Consider the following 22,430-nt stretch of genomic DNA (forward strand, 5'->3'; position numbering starts at 1 on the left):
GCTGACAGCGCCGGTTGTCACGGCAACCCAGCGCGCGTCATTTGGCGTTCTAGATGCGCGGTCGAGACTCGTGTACCTCTACGAGGTTGAGTCCCTTTTGCTTATTCCCCAATCTAGTTCCTTTTCTAAAAAGGGGAGGACTACTTTGGCTAATGAGCATTTGGTGATTACAGGGGGTTACAGTGCGGAATGTCTCGCCAGGTGAAAGATCCTCACGAGCTTCCCACTCCTCTAGCGCATCACAAACATGCTGAGACTGTGTTCGTGGGTGGTTTATGCTTTCTTATGAGAGCATGACCACGTCGGCACGTTGTTCGCCTTGCCTGAAGGCTTGAGCGCCCAGCGTGCCGTGTGTCATCAAAACGATGGCCACGTTCACTGTCTTGCATGCCTGGTGACGGCCACGTTCACTTTCACATGCCTAATCAGTGTGTTGAGACTGCGTTCGTGGGTGGTTCATGTTCTCTCATGAGTGCATGACCACGTCGGCACATTGTTCGTCTCCCCTTTCACGTAAAGGCTTGAGCCGCTCAGCGTGCCGTGTGCCGTCGAGGCTTTCGGATGGGATTCTGGTCCTTCTCATGGGGGACTAAGCATTTCATTCGGGGCTCCAGGGGAGGACAGATGTCGATCGCTACATCGGAGAGAGGGCTGTTATACTCTGAAAATTATGCTGAGTTTCTACTATAATAGTATGTTCTCATGCTGAAGATTCAGACTTGACCGCTACACTTTCCTGGGCTATTCTAAAGTGTCTGGGTGACTGTGAAAAATGTTGGCAGTATGGAAGCATTTTGGTGCCAATATGGCAAGCCAAACATGCCTACATCTGCAGAAGTTTTTCCTCTCTCACTACCCCTGCACATTCAGTGCATGTGGGTAGTTCTGACTCAGGGTGGAGCTGCGCTTGTGACTGACCGTGATTAGTCACAGTGCTGGCCCTCGGGTAGACGATGTCCACACTGGTGGTCCAGAAGCGCCTTAAAACCAGCCCGCTCGGGGTTCGTTTCCCCTCAGCAAGAGGATGGGACACGACCCTGAGAGGAGCGACCCAGAGTATGTGATATCTGCTCTTTGGGAGTGTGTGTTATCACCACTCCTTCCCCCGGGGGAGGGCCGGGTGGAGAATTTCATTTCTGTTCCACTGCTGGTCATCCAGTCAGCGGTACCCAAAGTTTGAGCAGTTCACTTCCTCTGAGTCATTCACGGGCCCCAGCGCTTAGATGACAGTGAGAGCTACGGCCTTGTCACTCTCGTCTCTCGCTGGGCGACGAGGCGGAAACCAGGACTCGAGGCCCCCGGGCCTCGCTCCTCATTCCCCCTCACGGTCGGGACTGGCAGTAAAATAAGACCTGTCTCCTCCGTCTGAGAAGGTTAGAATGGCAGTGTGTGCTGCCCCAAACGGCGACACTCCCGCACCCCTCTCCCCAGCTCGCGGTCTGCAGCTGGGCCCGGAGGCGCAGAGACCAGGACACGAGGAGTCAGGGCCTCGTTCCTCGTCTCTCCCCCTCCCTTCGCCACCGGGCAGTCCGCAGCAGAACGCCCACGGGCCTTCTCTGCCGTCTGCCCCCCGGTGGAAGCGGGTTGGTGTCGAGTTTGACGCCCAGACCCCGCTCTTGGTCGCTACAACGCCACCAGAGCCGGGTCCCTGTCTTCCACCGCGCTGCCCCTCCGCGGGTACGCCGGTGGTTTGGGTAGGCACGTTGGGACGGTCTCTAGAAGCCTGGCTAGTGCTTCCGAGTCCGTCCCAATGACTCATCCGCACCATCCAGTTCTGCTATGCAATTCAGTTTGCACGCCGGCCTCCCAAGTTCAGTGGCATCCACTCACCCGTGTGCAGTCAGTGGATGCCCCTGTCTTGCGGAAAGAGATCGACGTCCTGCTGGCGAAGGACGAGGTCGAGCCGGTCCCTCCTGCCGAGATGAGGTCTGGGTTTTACAGCCCCTACTTCATGGTACCCAAGAAAAGCGGTGGGTTACGGCCAATCCTGGACCTGCGAGTTTTGAATCGGGCCCTGCACAAACTCCCGTTCAAAATACTATTCTTCCTCGACACGGACCGTTTCTACGGTTTGCTTTCGAAGGGCCGAGCGTGTCAATACAAAGTCCTACCCTTCGGGCTGGCCCTGTCGCCCCGCGTCTTCACGAAAGTCGAGGAGGCGGCCATTGTTCCCATGAGAGAACTAGGCATTTGCAATGCGATCACAGGGACATGGTGTTTCGGCACCTCAGCCGGTTGGGGCTTCAGGTCAACTGGGACAAGAGCAACTCTGCCCCGTGCAGAGGATCTCTTATCTCGGTATGGAGCTGGACTCGGTCACTCGGACTGCGCGCCTCACGGAGGAGCGCGTCCAGTCAGTGCTCACCTGCCTCAGGTCCTTTCGAGGCAGGACAGCGGTTCTACTGAAACAATTTCAGAGGCTCCTGGGGCATATGGCAGGCGCAGTAACGCTGCTCGGCCTGTTACATATAAGACCGCTTCAGCGCTGGGTTCATGATCGAGTCCCGAGGTGGGCGTGGCGGAGCGGCACGTTCCGGGTCAAAGTCACCCCGCACTGCTGCCAAACCTTCTCCCCATGGTTAGATCCTGCGTTTCTGCGGGCCGGAGTGCCCTTAGTCCAGGTGTCCAGGCATGCTGTGGTTTTCACAGATGCTTCGGCCATGGGGTGGGGTGCCATGTACAAAGGGCATGCAGTCTCGGGTCTGTGGACGGGGCCCCAGCTGCATTGGCATATCAACTGCCTAGAGTTGCAAGCAGTACGCCTAGCTTTGTGTCGCCTCAAGGGGTTTCTCAGACACCAGCACGTACTGGTCCGTACGGACAGCACTGTGACCGTTGCGTACATCAACCATCAAGGTGGTCTATGCTCCCGTCGTATGTCGCGACTCGCCACCCACCTCCTCCTATGGAGTCAGAAGCATCTGAGGTCGCTTCGTGCTGTTCATGTTCCAGGGGCGCTCAACCGTGTGGCAGACGTGCTTTCCCGGCAGCCTCCCCTGCCAGGAGAATGGTGACTCCATCCCCAGGCGGTCCAGCTGATTTGGAGTGTCTTCGGAGCCGCACAGGTAGACCTGTTTGCCTCTCCAGACACGTCCCATTGCCAGTGGTTTTACTCCCTGACCGAGGGGACCCTCGGCACGGACGCCCTAGCACTCAGCTGGCCCCGGGACCTGCGCAAGTCAGCGTTTCCCCCAGTGAGCCTTCTTGCACAGACTCTGTGCAAGGTCAGGGAGGACGAGGAGCAGGTCCTTCTAGTGGCGCCGTACTGGCCCACCAGGACTTGGTTCACGGAACTCATGCTCCTCGCAACAGCCCCCCCTTGGCCGATTCCTCTCTCAGAGACGGGGCACTCTATGGCACCCGCGTCCAGACCTCTGGAAACTCCATGTCTGGTCTATGGACGGGACGCGGAGGTTTTAGGTGGTCTGCCACAGGCAGTGGTAGACACCATAACTTCCGCTAGAGCCCCCTCTAAGAGGCTCCTCTATGCGTTGAAGTGGAACCTGTTCGTCGCTTGGTCTTCCTCCCGTCCGGAGGACCCCCGAACTTGCCCGATCGGAGTCGTGCTTTCCTTCCTGCAAGATGGGTTTGAGCGAAGGCTGTCTCCCTCCACCCTCAAAGTGTATGTTGCTGCAATAGCCGCACATCACGATGCAGTAGAGGGTAAATCTTTGGGGAGGCACGCCCTGATCATCAGATTCCTTAAGGGTGCTAGAAGGTTAAATCCACCTCGTGTTTCGCACCCTGTACCCTCTTGGGACCTAGCTCTGGTGCTCAGAGCTCTTCAAAGTCCTCCCTTTGAGCCTTTGTCAACAGTGGAGCTTAATGTAACCCAGGTGGGTTATTAATATTATATTTCTGAGAATATTACAGAAATAGTTATTTCTGAGTAAGAAGGGAATTATTATTGATTAAATAATATCCTTAGTCATTCAGAGAGTTCATTTATAGGATTTATAAGTGATATAAAGGGTTTATCATGAAGTAGAATATTACTGGGATGTGTTGCTTTAAGAATAATAAGGGAGATTAAAGTTTGTCTGTAATGCACTTGGCAAAAATGTGCTTTTGCATAGCAAGATTGTATTGCTTTATTTTCATTGGCTGTTGCTTTGTTTATCCCGCCTTGTTAGACAGAGAGTGATTCTGATTGGAGGAGAGTGGGTGAGAGACTGACAGGGAGGTTATTCTGAAAGTGTGAGAGTTGGCTGAAGAGAGGGTCGATCGATCGCTGAAGTGAAATGCAATATAAGTGCTGTATAAGTGTTTAATTTGTGCATTTTATTCATTTCGGACTGTTAATCAAAACCAAGACACATTTGTGAGAAAGTTTACTCGTTTACTCCGTACAGGAGTTCGCGCAGGTGTTCATTTCATAGCTATAAAGTATGCGTTGGACTCACGGACATTTATATGCGTTGGACTGCACACTAGTTATATTATCCGTGTGAAGAGGACACTGACTGATTCACTGGACTCTGATCAGTGCGTTCTAGATCGACAGAGATCTGGATTTCGTTTGCTGCTGTCGAGGAAGAAAATGGTGAGCTGATGTGTCACGTAAGAGCCAGTTTCGTATGTGCTCGCGGAGGATGAAGATCTGCTGACCTGTGGATTTGCTGACTGAGGAATTCAGGTGATCTCGTTTTATTTTATTTGCTCAATAGAGTGAAGAGGCCATTTGTTGTTTCTCGGCCACAACGAACTCTAGCAACGTAACAGGCCTGCAACGAGGGGTTGGGTGGTGACTTTCATTTTGTGTGTGTGTGTGCGCGCGCGCGTGCATATAACGAGTGATCACTCAAGAGGTCATTTAAAGTGTTTCCATTTATCTGAAAGATAAAAAATAAGCATTAAGAAGTGTTATTGCTGATTTATGAGGTAACCGAAAAGGTTATTTTGTTATTTGATCTTTTGCATTCTATTTGAATAATCTATAGTGATTTAATTCACTAAAAGTTACAGAGTAAAAGTGATTTGAGCTTTTAGTTATTTTCTGGAAGATAAAATAATTAATAAGAGACAAGTGTTGATTTACATTTGAGGTTTATTGATAATTTAAGATTCAATACAAGTGATTTCATTCATTTAATATTTACTTTATTGTGTTTGTGAATAAATCTTATTGTTTTGTTTATATTTACTAAATTGTGTTTTTTTGCAGTCATTTAGGAGAGGCATATTCCTAGACTAAAGGGAAAGAATAACATTATTGCATAGTTGCAAGTCGAGAGACAAGTTTAAAGAATCCGGAGCGTCGCTTGGGTTACACTCAGGGCATAGGGGGCGCTACACAATTTGCAGATCTTCATCCTCCGCGAGCACATACGAAACTGGCTCTTACGTGACACATCAGCTCACCATTTTCTTCCTCGACAGCAGCAAACGAAATCCAGATCTCTGTCGATCTAGAACGCGCTGATCAGAGTCCAGTGAATCAGTCAGTGTCCTCTTCACACGGATAATATAACTAGTGTGCAGTCCAACGCATATAAATGTCCGTGAGTCCAACGCATACTTTATAGCTATGAAATGAACACCTGCGCGAACTCCTGTACGGAGTAAACGAGTAAACTTTCTCACAAATGTGTCTTGGTTTTGATTAACAGTCCGAAATGAATAAAATGCACAAATTAAACACTTATACAGCACTTATATTGCATTTCACTTCAGCGATCGATCAGAACCCTCTCTTCAGCCAACTCTCACACTTTCAGAATAACCTCCCTGTCAGTCTCTCACCCACTCTCCTCCAATCAGAATCACTCTCTGTCTAACAAGGCGGGATAAACAAAGCAACAGCCAATGAAAATAAAGCAATACAATCTTGCTATGCAAAAGCACATTTTTGCCAAGTGCATTACAGACAAACTTTAATCTCCCTTATTATTCTTAAAGCAACACATCCCAGTAATATTCTACTTCATGATAAACCCTTTATATCACTTATAAATCCTATAAATGAACTCTCTGAATGACTAAGGATATTATTTAATCAATAATAATTCCCTTCTTACTCAGAAATAACTATTTCTGTAATATTCTCAGAAATATAATATTAATAACCCACCTGGGTTACACTCTCCCCCTACTAAAATACTCATGTCCTCATGAGTCTCCAACTAGAACTGTAGTAAGACTTCGGGCTTTGGATACATCTTCTGCTGAACACAGTGTTCACATGTGGCCATTGGATGACACCACAAGGTTCTGCAAGCACTCTTCTTCTTAGAAGACTCTTGAATCTTCACAACCATACCCCTATACACGATAGTCAAAGGCTTGTCAGAAGACTTTCCAAGCTCATCATAACTCAACTTCTGAACTGGTTTAATCATCCTCTTCGGATAATTCCTTCCCCTTCCAAGTTCCTCTTCTCCACTTGCAACATTCACAGCTTCAATTCCTTCCTCTTCAGAAACTGAATCCTCAATGTTCTCCTCCATTTGAGCAGACGACTCCTCTCCTCCAGTCACTTCCACCTGATCAGGATCCTCCCGAGACCTGGTAGGACTCTGTACGTGTTCCCTCTCAATTGACGGAAATGACAGTCTTTCAAGGTTCACAGTCCTTCCAACTGGATAATAAACACAATCACTACTGTCATCATTCTCAGAATTCCAGTCCCCTGATTCATGATTCTCTCTTTCATGATTCACGACTTTCTTCTGTCTCCTTTCCACAGTTTTAGATCTGGTCACCACGCGGCGTGAACTGTCCTCCCTCTCTGAAGGTAAGTTTATTCTCACTCCCTCACCAATTGGCAACAAGTGATCTCTGTGCAAAGTTCTCACCCCTCCTGTTCCAGTCTTCGGCTTCACCCTGTACACAGGCAAATTCTCCAGCTTCTCCAGAACAAGGTAAGGAACTGAATTCCACTTATCTCTCAACTTCTGCTTCCCAGTTGTAGCAAGATTCTTCACCAGCACAGAGTCTCCTTTTCCCAGCTCACGGAACTTCACTCTCTGATCATAGAGTCTTTTATTCCTCTGCTCTGTTTTCTGTGCATTCTGCCGTGATAACTCAAATGCATTTCTCAAATCCTCTTTCATTCTCTCTACATACTTCACATGCTTTACTCCTCTTCTCCCATCTCCAGCATTTCCAAAGCGTACATCAATTGGAAGGCGAGCCTCTCTCCCAAACATAAGATAGTAAGGAGAAAATCCAGTAACTTCACTCTTCGTGCAGTTATACGCATGCACCATCTGACTAACACTCTGACTCCATCTCTCCTTCTTAGAAGCATCCAGGGTCCCCAGCATGGATAACAACGTTCTGTTAAAACGTTCCGGTTGCGGATCTCCCTGAGGATGATATGGTGACGTACGAGACTTTCTGATCCCCAGAATTCCAAGCAACTCTTTGATCAGTCGGCTTTCAAAGTCTCGACCCTGGTCAGAGTGTATCCTAGCAGGTAATCCGTAATGAACGAAAAACTTCTCCACTAGAATCTTTGCAACCGTCAGCGCCTTCTGATCTCTTGCAGGATACGCTTGTGCATAACGTGAAAAGTGATCAGTTACCACAAGAACATTCGATACTCCTCTCAAGTCTGGCTCAATTGATAGGAAATCAATGCAAACAAGATCCAATGGTCCACTGCTTGAAATATGATTCAAGTATGCAGATCTTTGCGGCAATGTCTTCCTTACAATACATCTCCCACAATTCTTCACATATCTTTCCACCTCCATGGACATATGCGGCCAGTAGAATCTGTCCTTACACAACTCAGTCGTTCTCTCAATCCCCAGGTGACCCGACTCATCATGTAGAGAATTCAAGACTTCCTGTCTGTACTTTCCAGGCAAAACCAACTGTAATTTCTCTCCTCCAAGAGAATTCTGTGTCACTCTGTACAACAAATTATTACGAATGACCAACTTTTTCCCTTGTTTCCTCAACAAACTCTCCAACACATCTGAACTCTTTGTTGTTTTCAGACACTTTCCAGACTCCACATCTTTCATCACTGGACCAATGACCGGATCTTCCCTCTGTGCCAATCTCAACTCCTGGTTAGTCAAAGAATCTCCTTCATTAATGTCCAAACGAATAGGGCAAACATACAGTTCTGGAACACTTTCAACTCCGACACCCAACTGATCTATCAGTCTGTCCTCCCCTTCTTCAGCCCAGTAAGAACTCTTCACACGTCCACAAATAGCTTTCACCCCGGATCTAGAAATATCCATCCAGTTGGTAGTTCCATCTGCATCCGCAGGATAACGCGACAGTACATCAGCATCAACATTCTGACTTCCAGCCTTATACTGTAGGTTAAAATCATACGTGGCTAAGGCACTCAACCATCTATGTCCAGTTGCATTAAGTTTCGCACTTGTTAGAACATATGTAAGGGGATTGTTGTCAGTCCTTACTGTGAATTTTGTTCCATACAAGTAATCGTGGAACTTGTCAACAACCGCCCATTTCAGCGCCAGGAACTCCAACTGATGAATGGGATATCGTTGTTCCGCTTCACTCAGTTTCCTGCTTGCGAATGCAATTGGTCTCAACCCCTCAGGGTACTCTTGATTCAAGACTGCTCCCAGCCCTTTCAGGCTAGCATCCACATGTAATGTGTACGGCTTAGATGGATCAGCATACGCCAGTACAGGTGCATGAGTCAAACACTTGATAATAGAATGAAACGCTTCCGTGCATTCGTCAGTCCACCTCTCTCCAAAGGATTCCTTCTCTTGGAAGTATTTCCCTTTCTTCTCTACCTTCTTGTTACCCCTCACAGGTGCATACCCTTTGGTCAATTCGGTTAAAGGCCTCACGATCTTGGAGTAATTCTTGACAAATCTGCGATAGAATCCGCAAAATCCAAGAAACGATCTTAATGACTTCAGATCATGAGGTATCTTCCACTCTTTCACAGCCTTCACCTTCTCAGGATCTGGTGTTACACCTTCCGCACTCACAATATGCCCCACATACTTGACAGACGGTTGACAGAATTGACACTTATCAACTGATAATTTCAGCCCAAACTCCTCCAATCTATCAAGCACTTTCATCAGTCTCTCTTCATGTTCTTCCAATGTTTTTCCGAAAACAATCAGATCATCCAAGTACACAATCACTTTTAGTAAGTGCATGTCACCAACTGCTCTCTCCATCAATCTCTGAAACGTCGCAGGAGCTCCCGATATTCCCTGCGGCATCCGTTCAAATTGGTAGAATCCAAGCGGACAAATGAATGCAGTTTTCTCTTTATCTTCAGAAGCCATTTCGATTTGATAGTAGCCACTCCTCAAATCCAGCACTGAAAACCACCTACTTCCCGTCAGACAATCCAAAGCATCGTCTATCCTCGGCGTTGTATACTGGTCAGGTATAGTTCTGGAGTTCAGAGTTCTATAATCAATGCACATCCGGATAGCACCATTCTTCTTTCGAGCTATGACTATGGGTGACGCATAAGGACTCCTTGATTCCTTAATAACTCCTGCAGCCAACAGATCCTTCAGATGACGACGCACATCATCTATGTCAGCTGTAGCAATCCGCCTCGACCTCTCTCTGAAAGGTGTACTGTCCTTCAGCCTGATTGTATGAGTAACATCCTTCGCTTTTCCCACATCCCACTCAGATAGGGAGAACACATTCCCACGCTCAGATAACTTTTTCCTCAATTTTCCTTCCCAATTACTTGGTATTGGAGAATCACCAAAGTTAAAGACATTCTGATCCACCTTCGTCACAGATGTCTGTTCTCTTTGCATCACAGTTACAGTATCTGTATGAAACACATTCGCCATCACAGTTCCTTCAGAAATAGCGATGTCCTTCCCAGTCTCATTACACACCAGCAACTTGAAACTATCCACATCCACATCAGATGAATGCAAGACAGACGAAGGAACAAACACTCCAGCAGGTAACATGTTCTCATCAGTGGCTTCCACAAGCAGAATATCGTCTCTAGTCTGTTTCTTCAGTTCCACTTTACACTCAGCATACTTTTCGCCATTCTGAGGTATCTTCAGGTCTCCAGGACCCATCCACTTTACACTCCCTTCCACACAGTCAGTCACTTCTTCCTTTCTCTGCAGCTTCTCAATACAAGGTATGGAAACTTTCGGCTGTATCCTTAAGGAATGTACAGTATCAGAAAATTTGGACTCCTGTCCCAATGAGATTAGTCTTTGGAAGAAACTTGCATTCGTTCCGATGATAACAGGAACCTGTTTAGGACCCTTAGGTTCTGGACACACCAGCGCTAATACAGGCACTGTTTCTTTCACCCCTGTGAGCGACTCGGGAAATGACACATCCACAAGTATGTATCCCTTGTACGGATAAGTACTAGCACTCAGTCCCCAAATCGACAATCCACTCAAGGGTTGAATTGGAACATCTGACAAATGCTTCTCATGAAAATGCTCAAAGACAATGGTAACTTGCGACCCACTGTCAAGCAATGCACTGCATAAACATCCATTCATTTCAACTGAAATGGTAGAGACTGGACCCACAAGACCTCTTGGCACACAATCCTTCTCACTGCCATCGGTAGTTCCCTTCTTTGAGAAACAATCTGGGCCACTGGACACAGTAGAATCATCCTTTGCACTGCTCACTTCACCTTTAGCTCTATGGAGCGATCTCACCAACTTTTGAATCACTTTTCCAGTATTCTCTGTTGCTCTGCACTTAGTGGCAATATGTCCGTCTTCACCACAACGGTAACAGAAGAAATCCTCCTTAGGCTGCAACCTTCTCTCAGCATTTCTTCGCAAAGGCATTTCTCTGTAATTCAACCTCTTTGTCTGAATCGGCTCAGCAGTTGAGTTTATGCTCATCACTTCCAGACGTTTGTTCAACTTCTGAATCTGCATCTTCAACTCTTCCACGTCAGTGTCTCCACGAGTATTTTCTCTTTTCTTCTCCTGCGTCTCTGCAGCAGAATCAGTCCTCATTGAATCAGCAGGCACCTTAGATGAATCTTTTCTCATCTTCAATTTCAGCTCTTGAAGTTCAGCTCTAAGCTTATTCACCACATCAGAATCCACTTCAGAATCAGTTTTCAGATGCAATGATTTCACTGGCATTCCAATCCTACGTCTCGCAAGCTCATTCTCTTCAGCTGTCTTTATCTCATTCAACAACTCCAAGAAACCAGGGGGTTTAACTTTCCTTTCTCTTAGGCGCAGTTGTAACAACATCAGATCAGAATCAGCAGAAGCACCTCTGATAATTTGTTCAAGTCTCGCTTTATCCATTGACTGTGACATCAACCCACCTTTCTGCACAACTTTCGTCAACGACTTCTCCAATCTGGTTAGGAAATCAGACAGCATTTCTTTAGGGAATTGTCTCAGCAATCTGAATGCAAAGTAAAGATCTTCTCCTGATTCCGATGATCCAAAAGTGTTTTCCAGGGCCTCCAAGTACTCCGAAGAACTAGCCTCAGGACTTGAAAATCTCACCACTTTCACAATATCAAAAGCAGGACCTTTCAAACTCTCCAGAATTCTTCTTCTCTTTTCTTTCTCCGAACACTCACATTCAGATGTCATCATTCTGGCCTGTTCCAACCAGTTCTCGAAACTCTCCTCTCCAGCCGGAATAGGAATGATACCAGAGAACATCCTCAATCTTCTGTAAGCATTTGAATCTCCAGAAGGTTTAGTCTTCTCCAGCAGATCACCAACAGCACGAATGATAGACTCAGGTGATGCAACATTCGAACCAGACGAATGGAACAATGATCCCACATCACTCATGGATTTTCCTTCCTCATGAAGAAATTTTTTCAACTTCTCTGCGAAATCAGGAACATGAACATCAGCCGATGCTACAATAACTCGCCATGGATCTTCACCATCAGCTCTCAGCAACTCAGCTGGTATGCGAGATGAGTCAATTATTTCACGGCATTCACACAATACCATCACAGTATCTGGAGTTTCCCCCCTTTTTGTGTCTCTTACTCTCACCTTGCCAACAGCTTTTATGGTTTGGACCATGTCTTCAATGCTAGCAACCTCCGTTGTTGATGGTACTCCCATTAGCATGATAGCATGATTCTCATCAATCAAAGCTTCCTTACTCCACTCTGTAAGTTCAGCAGCCAGCAGTGCATTACCCTTGAACTCCATCTTCAAGCTTGAAAAGATTAAGTAACACCTTCTTTTGTCTTCTCAAATCTTCAACGGGATCTCAGGAAAGAATAATTTATCCCGGACGAGCCCCCAAATTGTGTAGCGCCCCCTATGCCCTGAGTGTAACCCAAGCGACGCTCCGGATTCTTTAAACTTGTCTCTCGACTTGCAACTATGCAATAATGTTATTCTTTCCCTTTAGTCTAGGAATATGCCTCTCCTAAATGACTGCAAAAAAACACAATTTAGTAAATATAAACAAAACAATAAGATTTATTCACAAACACAATAAAGTAAATATTAAATGAATGAAATCACTTGTATTGAATCTTAAATTATCAATAAACCTCAAATGTAAATCAACACTTGTCTCTTATTAATTATTTTATCTTCCAGAAAATAACTAAAAGCTCAAATCACTTTTACTCTGTAACTTTTAGTGAATTAAATCACTATAGATTATTCAAATAGAATGCAAAAGATCAAATAACAAAATAACCTTTTCGGTTACCTCATAAATCAGCAATAACACTTCTTAATGCTTATTTTTTATCTTTCAGATAAATGGAAACACTTTAAATGACCTCTTGAGTGATCACTCGTTATATGCACGCGCGCGCGCACACACACACACAAAATGAAAGTCACCACCCAACCCCTCGTTGCAGGCCTGTTACGTTGCTAGAGTTCGTTGTGGCCGAGAAACAACAAATGGCCTCTTCACTCTATTGAGCAAATAAAATAAAACGAGATCACCTGAATTCCTCAGTCAGCAAATCCACAGGTCAGCAGATCTTCATCCTCCGCGAGCACATACGAAACTGGCTCTTACGTGACACATCAGCTCACCATTTTCTTCCTCGACAGCAGCAAACGAAATCCAGATCTCTGTCGATCTAGAACGCACTGATCAGAGTCCAGTGAATCAGTCAGTGTCCTCTTCACACGGATAATATAACTAGTGTGCAGTCCAACGCATATAAATGTCCGTGAGTCCAACGCATACTTTATAGCTATGAAATGAACACCTGCGCGAACTCCTGTACGGAGTAAACGAGTAAACTTTCTCACAAATGTGTCTTGGTTTTGATTAACAGTCCGAAATGAATAAAATGCACAAATTAAACACTTATACAGCACTTATATTGCATTTCACTTCAGCGATCGATCAGAACCCTCTCTTCAGCCAACTCTCACACTTTCAGAATAACCTCCCTGTCAGTCTCTCACCCACTCTCCTCCAATCAGAATCACTCTCTGTCTAACAAGGCGGGATAAACAAAGCAACAGCCAATGAAAATAAAGCAATACAATCTTGCTATGCAAAAGCACATTTTTGCCAAGTGCATTACAGACAAACTTTAATCTCCCTTATTATTCTTAAAGCAACACATCCCAGTAATATTCTACTTCATGATAAACCCTTTATATCACTTATAAATCCTATAAATGAACTCTCTGAATGACTAAGGATATTATTTAATCAATAATAATTCCCTTCTTACTCAGAAATAACTATTTCTGTAATATTCTCAGAAATATAATATTAATAACCCACCTGGGTTACACTAATATCCTATCCAATAAGACAGCGCTCCTGTTGCCATTGGCCTCTTTCAAGAGGGTCGGGGATCTGCAAGCTTTTTCGGTCGACGAATCGTGCCTAGAGTTTGGGCCGGGCCTTTCTCATGTTGTATTGAGACCCCGGCTTGGATATGTGCCCAAGGTTCCTACCACCCCCTTCGCGGATCAGGTAGTGAACCTGCAAGAGCTGCCCAAGGAGGAGGCTGTCCCGTCCGCGCCCTGCGGGTTTATGTTGACAGAACGCAAAGCTTTAGGACCTCATATCAGCTCTTTGTTTGTTATGGAGGCCAGCAGAAGGGGAAGGCTGTCTCCAAGCAGAGGTTGGCTCACTGGTTAGTGGATGCTATCACCCGAGCGTATGAGTCTCTGAGTGAGCCTTGTCCTCCCAGGTTGCGTGCTCACTCCACTAGAGGTGTTGCCGCTTCCTGGGCTTTGGCTCAAGGCGCCTCGCTGACAGACATCTGTAGAGCTGCGGGCTGGGCGACACCGAACACGTTCGCTAGGTTTTATAGCCTGCGTGTGGAACCTGTTTCCTCCCGAGTGCTCGCTACGGCCAGTGGTGCGAGGGAATAGGTTGTGTCGGCTTGCTACGCCACCCTGCGCTTCGGCCAGGTACGTGCGTTTTTGCTCCGTTGGCGCCAACGTTGGTGAGCCTCGTGAGTTCCTCCAGTGCCTGGCGTAGCGGACCGCCAGCGCCAGGTCTGCTACCTCTAATCGAGTTGCTAGTAGACTGGGTGTTCTCTAGTGGTCTCTACTGTGACCCATCATGCCACGTGCAGTTCAGCCGTGTCTTCCCCTTGGCAGACTCTTTCTGTCGTCCCTGTTGAGTTCGCTCCCACTTCCTAGGATGGGACCACCTCAGGGACTGCCATATGTTTCACTATCCCACTGGGCTAGTACATATGTGTATTCCAGGCCTTCCTCAGGCAGGCTGGGGCTTCCGCAGCGTTCCCTTTCCCTTTTTTTGGGGGTTAGGGCACGTTTTCCCAGTGTTATCCAATATCCACTGAGCGGGTCTTGTGGAACAGCAGTGTGATTCCTAGCTAGCTCCCGCAACTTACTCAAGAAACTGCTGCAGGGTAGCTTAGCTGGGCGCTGGAAGGGGCCAGCACCATGGCGTTTTATTAGGGATCCCAATTCGTCAGGGAACTCCCCCGACGACACGTCGGAGTTCCCAGGACGAAAGGGAACTGAGTACAGGGAACGGAGACGTGTCGTCCCTTCGCCATGTTGTTGTACCTTCGCGGAGGACTGGACACCGTTCGGCTCCTCAGCGAAAAGCACTATGCATGCGTTGTTTCCGCCTTTTTATACCCGCGCTGGTAGGCGGGCTGCGGAATGCATTCCTGCATGCCAATTTTCATTGGCTCGTTTTAATTCTCTCGTAGGCAATTGGTCTCCCTAGCGTGATCCCAATTCGTCAGGGAACTCCCCCGACGACACGTCTCCGTTCCCTGTACTCAGGGAACGAGGGTTACATACGTAACCGAGACGTTTTTCTGAATTGCTAAAAACACTAAACCCCAATCTCTGCAACTGCAAAATCAAAGTCAGTTAGAGAGATTGATTCTGCTTCAGCATCATGTCTTCATGTTGTGTCCGGCCGGAGTACTTTGTCCACATCACAGACAATGTCATCTCTGCAGGCAAAGGTAAAAACCCTAAAGTCAAATCCAGCCTTGACAACATTCTCCACACCTTGCTCTTCCTAGTCCTCCTTGTTCTCCAACTCTTTTACACATACTCTTCCCACTTATATTGTCTCCATCCATTATTGGTATCAACATTCAGTGCCACATTTTGAGTCAATTTTGAGACTCTGAACTGACTTGTATTATTGGTTTGGTCACATCATTAGAAATAAGTAAGAGTCTTTATGTAAATGATGATAACTGTGTTGTAGTTGTCAAACGTTTGCCTGCTTGTGTTTAGCGTATTGAACTTTATTCGACTTTATAGCTTACCTGAACTTTATTCGACAAACTGTAATGGTTTGTGTGTAGTTACTATGCCAAAACACAATTTTTAGAAGAGTTTAAATAGTTTTGAATGAAGTGTTTGCTTTTGTAAGAGATGTGTGACGTTTTGCATCTTGTGTGCATGTGTTGAGTTTGTGTGTGTAGTTTTGAGAAATAGAGCCATTTCAGAAAATGTGTGTAAGCTATTTTTAAAAACTGTAAAAGACTATTTAGTTGATGTGTATGTGAAGTTTTAGCTCAAAATACCCCACAGATATTTTTATATAGCATGTTAAAGTTATCACTTTTTGAGGGTGAGCAAAAATGCACAGTTTTGCTGCTCCCGGCATAGGGGGCGGAGCTTCAAGAGCTCATGTCCTTTTACCTCACACAGGCATGCTCTGAAAATGTCAACAACTTTTAGCCTTTTATGTTCAAACCGAAGTCAGACAAACATGGAGAGACTCAAGAAGAAGCGACAACATGTAGAAGCAACAGGTTATTTCTGAATGTTTAGTTGATGAATGTGTGTAGTTATCTTCTAGTCATTGATTAGCATATTCTGTCTTGATAATCTATAAATTGTGTTCTGGGTTTATGTAAATTCTAGGGTTGGTGATGTCACTTACCTGGGAGGAATGTTGTGTAGTCCCTACCAGCCGTTTGTTGTAGTCCTTAAAAAGCAATTTCTTTAAAAGAAAATAACCTCCCTTTGATTTGAACTTTGAGTGTTGTAACTTTGCAGATGTTGTTTATGCTCAAACAGCAACATTACACTAACTAAAGTTAGAAAAGTGAAATCATAATCTGTCTAGTCCCAGATATATTTGCGCTGTTTTAACTTAAATCAATCTGCACTAACATATCTTGAAATATGTCAATGCCATTCTTTTGTCTCAAGATGCACACCAGTAATGTTTTTAAGACACTTTTATAAAGGCTACTTAAATGTTCTAATTAAACTAAGGCCTAGTCCTGGCTTATTCTAAGCCCTGTCTGGAAAACTGGCCCTTTAAGTTTTAGGATTTTAAGTTTCAGCTAAAATGGGCCAAAGAGAAGTGGTTCGGAACTGGTGCTGGTTCAAAGTTGGTTCAACTTGCGAACCTTCTCAGAACCTGTTTGTTTTTCCACTGACTAGAGAGCCCAGCGAACGACGTCGTTTCGTCACTGTGTATGTCGCCATACGTCTTAGCTTTCCCATAAAAGAACGGTTCTAGTCCAGCAAAGAGTTGGTGCCACTTTGGAACCAATTTTCCTGGCCGAGAACCGGTTATTTGGCTGTCGAAACACAAAGAATTGGTTCACGAGTAGGCACCGGCTCCGAACCGGCTCTCAAAATGCTTTGGTGGAAAAGGGGTAACAAAGAAAAAGGTACTTCTGACGATTTAAACTGTTATTTTAAGCAACATCTTTTCGACTGTTTCTTTTTATAACACTGTTGAGCTTTATGGTACTTTTTAGATGGCTACATTTGAAGATTATTGTATAATAACTGTTTTACATATTTCCTAAAGCATTTTTTTTAACACTGTTGACATTTTTTTTAGGATGGCTATGTTTGAAGATTACTGTATAATAACTCAGGAGGACCTGGAGGATATTAAAGATTCCATTTCTACTCAGGATCTCCCATCAGCGATAAACACAATCAAAGAATACCTCAAACAGCAAGATCTTGTAGAACTTAACATTGGTGTGACGGGAGAGTCAGGTTCTGGAAAGTCCACGTTTGTCAATGCATTCAGGGGTTTAGGGAATGAAGAAGAAGGCTCTGCTGAAACTGGCCCCGTAGAAACCACTATAGAGTGTAAAGATTACCTTCACCCTAAATACAAAAATGTGAAAGTGTGGGATCTTCCTGGCATTGGAACACCAAACTTCAAAGCCGACGAGTATCTTAAACTGGTTCAGTTTGAACGCTATGATTTTTTCATCATCATTGCTTCAGATCGGTTCAGAGAAAGCCACACTCAGCTGGCCAAAGAGATCATGAGAATGGGGAAAAGGTTTTATTTTGTTCGTTCCAAGATTGACTCATGCATTACTGCTGAGAAGAGGAAGAAGAACTTTGACCAGAAAAAGATGCTGGATACAATCCGAGAGGATTGTAAAAATGGTCAGTTATTAAGTTTATAACAATGATTTGAACAACAAATGATTTAAGATGTTGTGTTTAAAATTGTAACATTGAACAAATCTAGCTTACTAATGTAAAAAACAACAATTATAATATTAAGGATTATTTTGAAATTTGACATTTATTTACCTATTTATTAGATATAATAATAAATATAGCTGCAAGCAGCAATCACCGGGGCCAAGCGCAAGCAAGACGACAAGACATGCCAAAGTGGCTGGAAGTGAGAGACCAACTGCAGCAAGGAGCAATTGAAGACATTTAAAGATGAATTTTGGCAAAATGGTTGAAAAATCACATACATTAACTAAAAATATGATTATCACTTTCGACCAATAGGTGGTGCAGTTACGAAACTGATGTGATGTGGTCAGAGTGAAGTGACAATGACACTTACAAAGTTTGGTGTCAATATGTCAAGGCATTGCAGATATAAAGCCTGAATAGTCATTTTGGCATCATGCCTCAACTTTGCCACTGCGGTATACGAAAACGGTTTCGTCTATCGACACGAAATCCATAACTTTTACTCGGCACGGTCTGGAGATGACACGATCCGATTTTGGTGAAAATCGGACCTTCGGTCTAGGAGGAGTTCGAAAAAGTAGGTTTTAAAAGAAAATAAAGATGGCGGACAGGAAGTTTGGCTGACTATGGCAAAATTGGTATCTATGTTTTCAGCATAACCCAAGGAATCTATTGAGATCAGTGTCATTACTATAGGCAAATTTATTCAAAAGTTATTAGCATTTTTGGAAATTTCATTATAACTTTTGACCAAAAGGTGGCGGTGTCTCATAAATTTTTGAGTACCTTTAGGGCGTTGTACTGATGACCCATACTGAGTTTCGTAACGATACGTTCATGCGTTCATAAAATACAGCATTTTAGCACATAATTCAAAATGGCCGACAGCCAAAATGGCCGATATGGGAAAATTGGATATCAGTCAACTCAGCACGACGCCCTGAATCTAACGAGACCACTTTTGTGATTTTTGGACAAACCGTTCAGAAGTTATAAGCAAAAACATAAATTCTTCATATCTCCGGACCAGTAGGTGGCGCTGTGCCGAAACGCAGCATGTAGCCTCAAGTCATGCTTGTGATGACATGTACCAAATTTGGTCTGAATCCGATAAAGCGTTGTGGAGATACGGCCTTACGTCTGTTTTCGCAAGCGCTACGTAAAATTTATTTGCGCGGTATTCGAGAACGGTAATTCGAATCAACTTGAATTCCATAACTTTTGGTCGTCAAGGTCTGGAGATGATCTGGTTCATTTTTCGTGAAATTCGGAGCAACGGCCTAGGAGGAGTTCGAAAAAGTAGGTTTTTCGGAAAATTCAAAATGGCGGGAAAACTATTATGACGGAAAATGACGTCATAGGGTGCAGTCGAATCGTCATGAGCTCAGGAATCAGAGGAAAAAAGAATTTTGTTTCTAGCCCTTGTGGTTCAAAAGTTATTAGCATAAACATGAGTGAAACTTTGGACAGCTGGTGGCGCTAGAGGGAATGAGTTGGAGACTCCACATTTGCTATGGTGATAGTTCAGGCTGTCTTCTATCACTGTGCCAATTTGTATAAGTTTCCCGCAAACGGTTCTATAGGCTGCCATAGACGCCCAGTCGGAAGAAAAAAAAGAAAAAATATAGCTGCAAGCAGCAATCACCGGGGCCAAGCGCAAGCAAGACGACAAGACATGCCAAAGTGGCTGGGAGTGTGAGACCCACTGCAGCAAGGAGCAATTAAAGACATTTGAAGATGAATTTGGGCAAAATGGTTGAAAAATCACATACAATAACTAAAAATATGATTATCACTTTCGACCAATAGGTGGCGCAGTTACGAAACTGATGTGATGTGGTCAGAGTGAAGTGACAATGACACATACAAAGTTTGGTGTCAATATGTCAAGGCATTGCAGATATAAAGCCTGAATAGTCATTTTGGCATCATGCCTCAACTTTGCCACTGCGGTATACGAAAACGGTTTCGTCTATCGACACGAAATCCATAACTTTTACTCGGCACGGTCTGGAGATGACACGATCCGATTTTGGTGAAAATCGGACGTTCGGTCTAGGAGGAGTTCGAAAAAGTAGGTTTTAAAAGAAAATAAAGATGGCGGACAGGAAGTTTGGCTGACTATGGCAAAATTGGTATCTATGTTTTCAGCATAACCCAAGGAATCTATTGAGATCAGTGTCATTACTATAGGCAAATTTATTCAAAAGTTATTAGCATTTTTGGAAATTTCATTATAACTTTTGACCAAAAGGTGGCGCTGTCTCATAATCTTTTGAGTACCTTTAGGGCTTTGTACTGATGACCCATACTGAGTTTCGTAACGATACGTTCATGCGTTCATAAAATACAGCATTTTAGCACATAATTCAAAATGGCCGACAGCCAAAATGGCCGATATGGAAAAATTGGATATCAGTCAACTCAACATGACGCCCTGAATCTATCGAGACCACTTTTGTGATTTTTGGACAAACCGTTCAGAAGTTATAAGCAAAAATAGCCTTTTTTCATATCTCCAGACCAGTAGGTGGCGCTGCGCCGAAACGCAGCATGTAGCCTCAGGTCATGCTTGTGATGACATGTAGGAAGTTTGGTTTGAATACGATTAAGCGATGCGGAGATACAGCCTTATGTCTGTTTTTGCAAGCGCTATGTAAAATTTGTTTGCGCGTTTATCGAAAACGGTTTGACGAATCAACTTGAATTCCATAACTTTTTGTCCCCACAGCCTGAAGATGATCTGGTGCAATTTTGGTGCAAATCGGACAAACCGTCTAGGACGAGTTCGCAAAAGAAGGTTTTTTGGACAATTCAAAATGGCGGCCATATTTTTATGACGGAAAATGACGTCATAGGGTCCAGTCGAATCGTCGTGAGCTCAGGAATCAGAGGAAAAAAGAATTTTGTTGATAGGCCTTACGGTTTAAAAGTTATTAGCATAATATAAGTGAAACTTTGGACAGGTGGTGGCGCTAGAGGGAATGAGTTAGAGACACCAAAATTGGTGCAATTACTGTTGGGAATGTCCTCTATCAGAATGTCAAACCGGAACAACTTTCCCGCATACGCTTCTATGGGCTGCCATAGACGCCCAGTCGGAAGAAGCAGAATAATAATAATAATAAATATAGCTGCAAGCAGCAATCACCGGGGCCAAGCGCAAGCAAGACGACAAGACATGCCAAAGTGGCTGGGAGTGTGAGACCCACTGCAGCAAGGAGCAATTAAAGACATTTGAAGATGAATTTGGGCAAAATGGTTGAAAAATCACATACAATAACTAAAAATATGATTATCACTTTCGACCAATAGGTGGCGCAGTTACGAAACTGATGTGATGTGGTCAGAGTGAAGTGACAATGACACATACAAAGTTTGGTGTCAATATGTCAAGGCATTGCAGATATAAAGCCTGAATAGTCATTTTGGCATCATGCCTCAACTTTGCCACTGCGGTATACGAAAACGGTTTCGTCTATCGACACGAAATCCATAACTTTTACTCGGCACGGTCTGGAGATGACACGATCCGATTTTGGTGAAAATCGGACGTTCGGTCTAGGAGGAGTTCGAAAAAGTAGGTTTTAAAAGAAAATAAAGATGGCGGACAGGAAGTTTGGCTGACTATGGCAAAATTGGTATCTATGTTTTCAGCATAACCCAAGGAATCTATTGAGATCAGTGTCATTACTATAGGCAAATTTATTCAAAAGTTATTAGCATTTTTGGAAATTTCATTATAACTTTTGACCAAAAGGTGGCGCTGTCTCATAATCTTTTGAGTACCTTTAGGGCTTTGTACTGATGACCCATACTGAGTTTCGTAACGATACGTTCATGCGTTCATAAAATACAGCATTTTAGCACATAATTCAAAATGGCCGACAGCCAAAATGGCCGATATGGAAAAATTGGATATCAGTCAACTCAACATGACGCCCTGAATCTATCGAGACCACTTTTGTGATTTTTGGACAAACCGTTCAGAAGTTATAAGCAAAAATAGCCTTTTTTCATATCTCCAGACCAGTAGGTGGCGCTGCGCCGAAACGCAGCATGTAGCCTCAGGTCATGCTTGTGATGACATGTAGGAAGTTTGGTTTGAATACGATTAAGCGATGCGGAGATACAGCCTTATGTCTGTTTTCGCAAGCGCTACGTAAAATTTGTTTGCGCGTTTATCGAAAACGGTTTGACGAATCAACTTGAATTCCATAACTTTTTGTCCCCACAGCCTGAAGATGATCTGGTGCAATTTTGGTGCAAATCGGACAAACCGTCTAGGACGAGTTCGCAAAAGAAGGTTTTTTGGACAATTCAAAATGGCGGCCATATTTTTATGACGGAAAATGACGTCATAGGGTCCAGTCGAATCGTCGTGAGCTCAGGAATCAGAGGAAAAAAGAATTTTGTTGATAGGCCTTACGGTTTAAAAGTTATTAGCATAATATAAGTGAAACTTTGGACAGGTGGTGGCGCTAGAGGGAATGAGTTAGAGACACCAAAATTGGTGCAATTACTGTTGGGAATGTCCTCTATCAGAATGTCAAACCGGAACAACTTTCCCGCATACGCTTCTATGGGCTGCCATAGACGCCCAGT

General features: G+C 44.5%; 1 protein-coding gene across 3 annotated transcripts in view; it reads left to right on the forward strand.

Moving 5' to 3' along the window:
- LOC306987571 (interferon-inducible GTPase 5-like) overlaps positions 1-22,430 on the forward strand; it is a 39,893-nt gene that overhangs the window by 1,863 nt on the left and 15,600 nt on the right. For 2 of the 3 annotated variants that reach the window (XM_079591951.1, XM_079591952.1), the window contains exon 3: positions 17,209-17,777. In XM_079591951.1, coding sequence (XP_079448077.1) covers positions 17,209-17,777 — 569 coding nt within the window. Of the gene's footprint in view, positions 1-15,706; positions 17,033-17,208; positions 17,778-22,430 lie in introns of those variants that run through there. The other variant, XM_079591953.1, reaches the window with a different exon arrangement.

Source organism: Phoxinus phoxinus, assembly GCF_949152265.1.
Source record: "Phoxinus phoxinus genome assembly, chromosome: 19".
NCBI classification, from domain to species: Eukaryota; Metazoa; Chordata; class Actinopteri; order Cypriniformes; family Leuciscidae; genus Phoxinus; species Phoxinus phoxinus.